The 10654-nt window shown below is 44.6% G+C and overlaps 1 protein-coding gene across 1 annotated transcript; it reads right to left on the minus strand.

Annotated features, from left to right (window-relative positions):
- Positions 1-1150: 1150 nt before the first annotated feature.
- Positions 1151-7570, minus strand: LOC124805660. Its single transcript, XM_047266228.1, has 3 exons — positions 7391-7570; positions 5599-5722; positions 1151-1296 (listed from the first exon to the last, which is right to left on the minus strand). The coding sequence occupies exons 1-3, from the start codon at positions 7568-7570 to the stop codon at positions 1151-1153; spliced, it is 450 nt and encodes a 149-aa protein (XP_047122184.1).
- Between the last annotated feature and the right edge of the window lie 3084 nt (positions 7571-10654).

A 10654-nucleotide genomic window follows, 5' to 3' on the forward strand; every position in this document is an offset into this window, starting at 1 on the left:
CATCCTGTTACTCGATGTATGGTATGGTACAATGGCGCCAAAACCCAGACAGTTTGGACATCTCTAGGAACAGAACTGAGTCAAACTGCCGTCCTTGGCCCATGTTGATCTACGATGGGCAGCCGAACCGTACTATCCATGTTAACAAAAAGGTTCTTGCTGCCGTTTCTGCTGATATGCGTGTGATGGTGCTGTCTTGGCCGATTGAGTACTCCTGTCATTGGCAGTCAGTAAGTAGCGAAAACCATTAGAGGGAGGCAGTGGTACCACAATATTTAAATGAACATGTGAGAATCGGTCTGCCAGCTTTGGAAACTCCCCGATCTGCTTATGCAGACATCTGTCCACCTTGCATTGCCAGCATGCTACTCACTCTCTCACCCCCCCTAGACCAATCCTTCTTAATGTTGGGCCATATGAATCTGTCATAGGTTTTACGCTTGAGTTCACGCCAGGATGAGTCAAGTTATCAAACCGTCTTGCACAGTCCTTCGGGTATGAAAGGCGGCGCTCGGTCTGCAATCACTGACAGTGGCGACACGCGGGTCCGACGTATACTACCGGACCGCGGCCGATTTAATGGCTACCACCTAGCAAGTGTGGTGTCTGGCGGTGACACCACACAGTCATCATCATGTGCTGTCAGCCGGTGAAGCCGGGTGTCACAGCTTGTGGGACGTAATCGAGAAGTCAGTTCATGCACAAAATCCTGCACCAGCAACACTTTCTCAGTTATGGGCGGCGGTAGAGGCAGCATGGCTCAATATTTCTGCTGGGGAGCTCCAACGATTTATCGATTTGTTGAGTCCATGCCACGTTGAGTTGCTGCACTACGCTGGGTGAAAGGAGAACCGACACGACGTTAGGAGGTGGTTCATGACTTTTGTCATATACCATGTACGCCTTGTATCGACGTGTTCCGTGTTTCGGTAAGTCGCTGCTCATTGACTGACAGGTTGGCAGTGAAGCCCAGGTGGGTGCCATGGCACACTGCTGTGCCAGCAAATCGTATTACGGCAAGTGGCTTCCTCAAGGGAACGAGCCCTCTTGCCTTAGTCTGGCGCTGTTACAGCCTGATTAACTCTCTCTTCAAGTGATTGGTGATTCAGGCCGCTATTGCCGGCAAAAACTAAGTAATCAGAATTATTTTTCACAGGACGTACCAGTATTTGCGGAAATTGGTCCACAGTGTTGTCAACTGACTTGCCACCTTCCCATCGTTGGAGTTAGGGTCCGTGTCTGGTCCCAGTATGCCTTTCGGAAACAGATACGAGGTTTCCCCGGCATGCATCATACCTGCAAAATATTTTTACATCAGCTGTATTTGAGAATGTTTCACACTATCAAGCCCTAACTATATTTTTCGTGAAAAGTGCTACACAGGTGCATATGCATTTTCAATACTTCTACTAAAAATCGTGGTAGAATGTGCAACAGTTTCTCTAGCTGACGCTAACTGTTCAACAGCCTAGTTCAGTCTGCCAATAAAAATGTGTTAAGTATGCAAATGGTAGTCGTTGGAGCCACGACGTCGTTGTTTCTTATTACCAGAGAAGTACTAAATAGAATGATTCAAGGAAGAGAAAACCAAAGATTGTGAATTTTATGCTAGGAAAACTACTTCGTTACGTTTATAAAGGCAGACATGACCTACAGTGGCAATAGCGACCGGTACACTGGTAAGGACAAGGAAGACTACGTCAGGTTGCAACCTGAGATTTACAGCTACTTTAGGCTAAGCGTGTAGTCAGTAGTGAGTCCGTTTAATTGTTACAGAAGCGTGCCGGAAAAGATTACAGAACTGTCGTCACTTGTGAGTAGTACTAAAGCGGCAATTTATACTCGCTACAGAAATCTGACTATGATTAGAAATAAACAGCAGCGAAATCTTAAATATCGAATGCAATACACTTTGGTAAGGCGGGGAAGGTTGGGTTGGGTTGTTTGGGGGAAGAGACCAAACAGAGAGGTCATCGGTCTCATCGTATTAGGGAACGACAGCGAAAGAAGTCGGCCTTTCCCCTTCACAGGAACCATCCCTGCATGTGCCTAGAGTGCTTTAGGGAAATCACGGAAAACCTAAATCAGGATGGCCGGACGCGGGATTGAACCGTCGTCCTCCGAAATGCGAGTCCAGTATGTTAACCACTGCGCCAGCTGGCTTGGTAGGCGGGGAGGACACCAATAGTTATAGACTGTCACTTGTCGTGAAAAACTCAACAATGTTTCATGTGATAAATATGGAGTCAAACTATGAAATAACGAAGAATGATATGCTTCAAATTAGAAACACAAAATAATAATTGGTTTGTTCTGTCGTCACCTAGTTAACAAAACAATATGTGAACGCTTTGAAGAGAGCGTCATAATTATAATGTATAATGTCTTCGATCATGCGGAAGTGGTTAGGAGAATATTTCAGTCTGTCAACGATGCGTTGTTAAAGGCATGATTTTAGAATGGATGACAGGGACAAACAGTCTCGAGATGGTGTTCTAAAATTGCCTCGGACACTGTGTTAGCTACTTATCCGTGAGCTAACAAACTAAATACATTGCTGACAAACAGGGTCGAACTTTTGTATTCACTGGAGGTCACGACAAAACTATTGCAATATCGTTGATGGATAGTAATGAACCAGAACTTGCAAAAGGAGGAAGGTACTTCTCCTTAACACGGATTACAATTAGAGACCACAGTATATACGTTTGTGCCGTGGAAGACTGTGCTGAATTATATTAGCGAATTACCGCGAATTCAGGAAATGCGGCGTAGCAGATTGAAAGAGGCCGAATCCTTGGTGACAGACAAATGGTCGGCAAAGTCAATAGCGTGATACGGACTGTTATGCGAGAAACGATTAACACCTTGTGATAAAGAGCCATCCTATGCTCCTTCGTTCCGATGTCATAATAATTAATGACCATATAGATAGCGGATTTTGCTCCACTCTTCGTGGAGCATAATTGCTGGCTAGATGCTCGCTCACTACAATGACATTGAAACAACATTACACCAATACTGAAAAGTTAAATGCAGTCTTCAGAAACAGTTTTTCCAGAGACAGGTAGACAGTTGCTACTTTAGACTGCTATATGGCTGGGCAACTGACAAGTAAAAAGTTAAGTCGTATGGCATGATTGGCTGGGACAACATGATGGGCTGATCCAGCAGCCTAATTGGAGAGGTTTTACGTGCAATTTTCTTCCGTCAGTGCATACACTGCCTGACAGACTAGTGAAGTATCCTGAAAACGTGGTCTCATGTTTATGTTACTTCGTACACGTACACAATATAGCCTGGTACGTAAATGATTAGACATGTAAATAAGCAGAATGATCACTAGAGTGCATTAGTGCTGTTGCTGTTCGTTCAAAAAATGGTTCAAATGGTTCTAAGCACAGAGGTCATCAGTCCTCTAGAACTTAGAACTACTTAAACCTAACTAACCTAAGGACATCACACACATCCATGTCCGAGGCAGGATTCGAACTTGCGACCGTAGCGGTCAAGCGGTTCCAGACTGAAGCGCCTAGAACGCCTCGGCCGCAGTGGCCGGCTGCTGTTCGTCTTAAGTATTGTTACTAGACATGGCATAGTATACAAGGGGCATGAATAGCGTGAAGGACAGGGAGATGTTACGTACTAGAGTGAGGCAGCGTTATCAACACCCAAGAGAGTGTGAAAGGGGCCTCATTGTGGGGCTCCTTCGGCCCGTCTGGTCCAGTCGTGCAGTATCCAGATTTGTGGGGCATTCGGATGTTGGACTGCATGGGAACGTCAGAGCAGGTTGACGTGTCGTCAAGACGCCGCTCCAACAAGTCTGGCCATCACAGGGGAGGATCACCGTTATTGTGAACCAATCACATCGTAACCTCTCCACATCTGTGACCGCCATTCGAGAAGAAGCAATGAACCCCCTACAACATTCTTGGCTATCACGAACAGCTAGTTGGAGTATAGAGAACCCGGACTACGAAGAGATTGTCCCATGGGTAGACTGCCGTTAACGACACAAAACACACGGCTACGTTTGGAGAGCTGCCATGACTGGGAAGCCTGGAATGTGGGCCCATGGGGAACACGGTGTTCGGAGATAAACAGTAGGTGTGCAAAACCTAGAATAACCATCTTTGAGAGTACAGTGGCGACCTGGGGAAAGGTCCCAGTTTTCCAACGGTTTAGAGACCCTCTGCAGGGTCACTTCTGGCATCTTGGTTTGGGAAGCCGTTGGGTATGACTTTATGACACGGCAGGTAGTGGTTGAGGTAGCTCTGATGGCGCAGTGGTACGTCACAGACATCCTGCGTTCTCAAGCCTCATGCGACAATATCGTGGTGCGATTTTTCAACAGGGCAATGCTCGTTCATACATGGCACGTGTCTCTATCGAATGACATGGTAATGTTGAGTACTCTCGTGACCAGAAAGATTCTCAGATGTATCCTCGATAGAACATGTGTTGGACCAGCTCCGGTATCAGCTCTGTCGCGATACAAAAATCCAGGATATCGAGGAACAGTTACAACGTTTGTGACACAGCTTGCTTTACGAGAGGATTCAACAGCTTTATGAGATCCATCGCAGCCAGGCCAGAGGGGGTGCAACGTCTTACCGGTAAGTAGGTTCATATTACCTAGATGGCTCAAATCTGACTCGATTAGTGAACAATAAAATAACATCACATACGCTTTTCTTCCGCGAAGTTTCATTTAACTTCCTCCTACCCTTCTGAGCGTTTCACTTTTTTTTCTCAAAATGTATATGTAATATCGGAAGCTGCATGAATATGTTGGCAGTTTGTGTGGTTGTCTGTAACAAGGTAGCAACGTCAGTAGCCTGTATCAAAAGACAGGTGGATCCGAGGACTGAGAGTTGAGCCTGAACGTAAAGAAATGTGACATGATGATCGTACGTAGGAGAAGAAATTCACTATGGTACCGTCGCAGTATTGATGACAAACTGCTAGCAACAGTAACTATAGTAAAATATCTAGGAGTGACCATCTGGAACGACCTACCGTAGAAAGACCACATAAAACAAACAGTTGGATAAGGAGATGTCAGGCTGAGATTCACAGGAATTGATTCACGAAACAAGAGGCTAACAAAACACTTGTTAGATGGATACTTGAGTGTTAGTTATGAGTCTGACACACTTACCGAGTTGGATTAATAGAAGTGAAAGAGAAGATCCAAGGAAGAGCGACGCGTTTCGTCTTGGGGTCGGTTAGTCAGCGCGCGAGCATTGTGGAGATGTTCAACAAACCCCAATTGCAGACGATGCAAGAGAGGCACAGTGCTTTATGGAGAGATTTGGTATTGAAATTCTGTGACAATTCGGTCTGACACAAAGCATATTACTTCCTCCAACATAAGTCTCGCGAAATTATTACAACGTAAAAATTCGAAAAATTTGAGCTAATAATACGGGGATTTATCGACAGTCACGCGCCATTCACGAATGGAACAGACAAGGGGGGGGGGGGGGCGGGGGATGGATCAAATAGAGGTACCAGAAGTACTTTCCGCCACCCACTATTAGCTGACTTGTAGACGCAGATGCAGATGAAAAGCAGTGCGTCGTAGGGAACACTTACCGTATTCTATATAGCCGGTTCCGTTGTAGCTGAAGTAATAGAAGTAAACAGGTATGTTGCTGAAGTTCGCCACGGCCCTAGCGAAGGAGTCCGCTGGTTGTATGAAGTACACGTCGGAAAGCAGCTGCAAATAAAAAGTGACTTTGTAGAAATATCTTGAGACACTATTCAAGCGCATCAACACATACAGAGTAGTTCTTCAGAGGGCTGATTATTTCCCCCTGTAAGCAAATACAATGTTTGACATTTGAACCGTCGTACAACAAAACTATTGGAAAAACACAATTTAGACGCAGTGCTTAAGCGACCGGATTTCCATTCGGGAGGCGAAGGGGTTCAAATCTCAATCCTATCTTCCATATTTAGATTTTCTGTCGTTTGCCAAAATGGTTCAAGATAAAGCCGGCACGGTTAATCTGAAAAGGACACGACCGATTTATTTTCCGATCTTTGGGGAATTCTTGATTATTTTCGCCTTTAACGACACTATTGTCGACGGATTGTATCTTCGTACCATCCAAGGAAGAGGTTACGGCGGTGGCAGATGGATACTCTGCTGACTTCCCAGAATCACACTCACTGGAAAAGAGATGCACAACTTACATTTACCAAAACGTGAGCTAAGTAAAAGAAATAAGAGTATTTTCCACGTATGAAACACAGCGTAACTCTAGTAGAACTAGAAATTTGCTTCTAGTCTTTGTACTGTGTTCGCCTTCCCTACCATAGTTCTCACAGTTTTGCAACTTAACGCCCATATATTTAAATGATTTGACTGTGTCAAGCAGGACACTATTAACACTGTATCCAATCATTAAGGGTTGTTTTTCCTACTCAGCCACAATAACTTCATTTTTCTATATTTAGAGCTAGCTGCCATTCATCTCAATAACTAGAAATTTTGTCTAAGTCATCTTGTACCCTCCTATAGTCACTCAAATTCAACACCTTACCGGACACAACAGCATCATCAGCAAACAACCGCAGATTGCTGCCCATCCTGTCCACCAAATCATTTATGTATACAGAGAACAACATCGGTCCTATCACACTTCCCTGGGAACTCCAGACGGTACCCTTGTCTCTGATGAGCACTCGCCGTCAAGGACGACATACTGGGTTCTATTAGTTAAGAAGTTTCCGAGCCACTCGTATGTCTGTGAACTTCCATGTACTTCGTTAACAGCCTGCAAAGGGACACCGTATAAAATTATTTCCGGAAATCTAGAAGTATGGAATCCGCCTGTTGCCCTTCATCCGCAGTTTGCAGTGTATAATGTGAGAAAAGGGCAAACTGAATTTCGCTTGAGCGATACTTTCTAAAACCATGCTGATTGCTGGACATAAGCTTCTTAGTCTCAAGAAAGTTTATTATATTCGAACTGAGTATATGTTCAATGATTCCGCAGCAAACTGCAGTTAGGGATATTGGCCTGTAATTTTGCAGGTCCGTTCTTTTGCCCTTCTTACATAGTTACTGGAGTTACCTGCGCTTTTTTCGAGTCCCTAGGGACTTTGTGCCGGGCGAGAGTCTCACGATAAATGCAAGCTAGGCAAGCGGCCAATGCCGTAGAGAATTCTTTTTAAAATCGAATTGGGATTCCAACCGGAGCTGATGATTTATTTTCTTCTAATCTTTCAATTGTTTCTCTACGCCAGCGATGCTTACTACAACGTCACTCATACGGCAGTCTATCCGATGGTCAAATGACGGTATGTTTGTACGATTCTCCTGTGTGAACTACTTATTGAACGTTTAATTTAAAGCTACATTGCTCTCCTCAACTCGCACGCCAGGCATATCAACAACAGCTTGCATATCCTCTGTAGAGAAGCCCTCGTCCCCAAAATACAACTGCTCCAGCTGTTCCGCCGCACGGGTCCGCTGCTCCTCCGTGGGCAGCGGCAGCTGGGAGCCGATCAGGGCCGTGAAGTTCTCCTTCATGTCGGCGACACCCTCTGCTGTTAGCATACCGGAGACTGGAATATACAAACAACTCTCCACCATAAGCCAGTTTTTGCTTTAATTATGGCATTACAAGTTAGCGAAAAGGTATGTTTACTAGCTTGTACTGTGGTCTGTGGTGGATAGATTCTAGCCCCTGAGAGTGATTGCTACTACACAGGTTTACGTTACAAACCTATCAATGTTAGATTAACACATAAGCCTGGTGGTTCTTAGTGAAGCATTTGAAGATCATATACCTATTGGCATCTGATTTCTTTTAGTTTACCTTTTTTCTTCCCTTGTTTAATCTTAGAACGTTACACAAAGATTCACTCACGTTCAGAAAAAACAGAACACCTTGAACGACCATAAACATGACGCTCATATTCACAGGACGTGTACATTAGCATGTTTTGCAGAAATTCAGTCATCGACGGTTATAAGGCGCGAATGGCGTCCTGTGGTATAGCTATGCATGCTGCATTCAACTGGTTTCAAAATTCATCTGTGGAGGTTGGCACTGGGTCACAGCGTTGCACCCGTCGTTTCACAGTAGTCTGCACATCTTCTATTGGGCAAATCTTCTATTGGCGGACATGGGCAAAATTCTGACAGCCTGTGACACCAAGAAGGCACGTTTTCGTGCAGCAACATATGGTTGTGCATTGTCGTACTGAAAAATGGTGTCTGGAGTGTTGTACAGAAAGGGTGCGGTCAGGAGTCTGAGGATGTCATTCACATTGGTCATTCTGGTGACAGTGCCCTGGGCACACACCAACTGTGATCTGTGATCGTACCCAATAGCACCCCATACCATAAGGCCTCGAGTTGGCGCTGTATGTCTTGTGCTAATGCAGTCACACTGACGCCGCTGCCCCTGTCTGCGGCGAACCAATATGCGGCCATCATTTTCAAACAAAGGGTGCCTGGACTCGTCCGAAAACACTGTCTGGTGCCATTCCTGTCCCCAGTGAGGTCGTTCTGTACACCATTGCCGTCTAGCATGTTTCTGCACGTTTATCAAAGGTAGGCGGAGAAGTGGACGACGTACACGTAACCCATGCCGTAATAAACGATGGCGGACTGTCACCTGTGATAGTCTACGATGTGTTACACAGTTCCACTCTTGCGCCAGATCCGAGGAGGACGTAGATCTGCCCAGCAATGCCATTCGAATTAGGTGTCGATCTTCTCGGGGCTGGTCTGGGTGTTGCGCTTGAACCATCTCGTCGTGTTATACGACATTCCGTGAATCATTCTGCATACAGCTGTTGCACTGCCGAAACTCTTCGTCCCACACAAGCAGCAATTTCTCGGATGGATGCATCGCATTCTCTCATGCCAATAATGCGCCGTCTTTCAAACTCAGTGATTTAACAGTGCTGTTCGCACTTACGTCTGTGAGCCGTGGTGCACTTCTGCTCAAGACTCACTGATCCATTTTACAGGCAGGTGGTGTTGCGCCGTGTTGTCGATGTTGACCTTGAAGCCGCGGGCCAATGTACACTTGACAGCAAAAAAAGTGGGGTCACTGCCGAATGCAACCGACATTACGTAGCTGTGTTGCAGGTCCTCTAAACACCAAAACCCCGTGGGGTACAGTCGTTTGACTACACACACTGGGTACCACAAGAGGCTACTAAGAGACCAAAGGTCTTTATGGCAGTCAGTCTAAGCGTCAACTAATATTGTCATACAAAACATATTAGAAAACACGTTCTTAGCGATGAGAAACCCCATAACACTAATAAACTAACTTTAATTACAACAAGTGACATTCCAAAAGTTCCTTAGTCAAAATTAAATACTTGAGACAATATATGGAGTTACAAAGCTGTACGCCAATTGGAAAAAAGTTTTTCGCTCTCTAAAAGTTTTCCATCCACGTGCTGAAGGTCGCTCAACGGCGAGTGGCTCTGGAAACCGGATATTGGACGAACCAGTAGAAAAACGCGATTAACGGCAACAAGCACTCTAAGGAAATCTCAACGTTAACAGTGAATCACCAGTAATTTCTCGTAACACATTAACAGATACGTGTACACAAATTTGAACTTTAAATGACATGACCACCGTCGTCGTTATGGACCTGGATTCAAACCCAGTACCTATAGCCATTGCCACCTAAGCTAAGCTTTGTTTGTGCCTTATTGAGACCGGATAACTGGGCACAAAGAGACGTGAAGTATCAGTTATCAATTCAGATCCTGAAAATAAATGACGAATATCTTTGTACTGAACTGGAAATCCTGTCATAAGTTACTGTCCTGAGAACTACCCCCAACGACGTTTAATATGGTGTCATTGACAAGGAACAAGGTATGCTCATGTTTAAAATTGAAATGCCACCATATAAAGCTTGTGACAGGGATGCGAACCCAGCACCTAATCGGATTGTTAACGAAGTACACTCATGCTCAAAAGTATCCGAACGACCCGGATTGCATTTCGCCTGATTCCCATGCAACCCACATAACGCAGCTGTCTAGCAGGTCCTCTAATCGCTCCTTGATACAGTCGTTTAACTATTGAAAATGGTTCCAAGAAGTCACCACTAGAAAACACTGCTCTGTATCACAATAACTCAGGATGTCAAGTAATACCACGATACTAAAAATATCAGGGAACTCCTCATCGCGGATAAGACTGTCCTTAGGGCTTGTAAGCTCGCATTTATTGCAATAACTGACATACCTGAAATGTTATCACTCTCATTATTACGTCAGATAGGTAATGCACGTAGTAAGTTCGTCGTATTCATGATTTCCTCTTCAAAGTAACATACCATACTTGTTATTTAACACAAAATGTCATTAAAAATTTACGTTATTCACGAGAAGCTAGTTGAGAATATGTATGAACTTCAAATGACACGACGAACCGACTCGTTCTGCATATGGATTCAAACCCAGGTCATGGAAACTAAGATTTCGTGACTGACGGAAATTAACAGTCATTCCTGACTAGGCATACAGAGAGTGATATACCTCATTTTTGGACAGAATCAGTTAGCAAATATCAACTTTAAATTACATAGTGTAACATTTTTAACGGACGCGAATTCCTATCCAGCATCTTTTGTCCCTGTTAACGAACTACGAGAGATGT

This window comes from Schistocerca piceifrons, chromosome 7 (genome assembly GCF_021461385.2).
Source record: "Schistocerca piceifrons isolate TAMUIC-IGC-003096 chromosome 7, iqSchPice1.1, whole genome shotgun sequence".
Lineage (NCBI taxonomy): Eukaryota > Metazoa > Arthropoda > Insecta > Orthoptera > Acrididae > Schistocerca > Schistocerca piceifrons.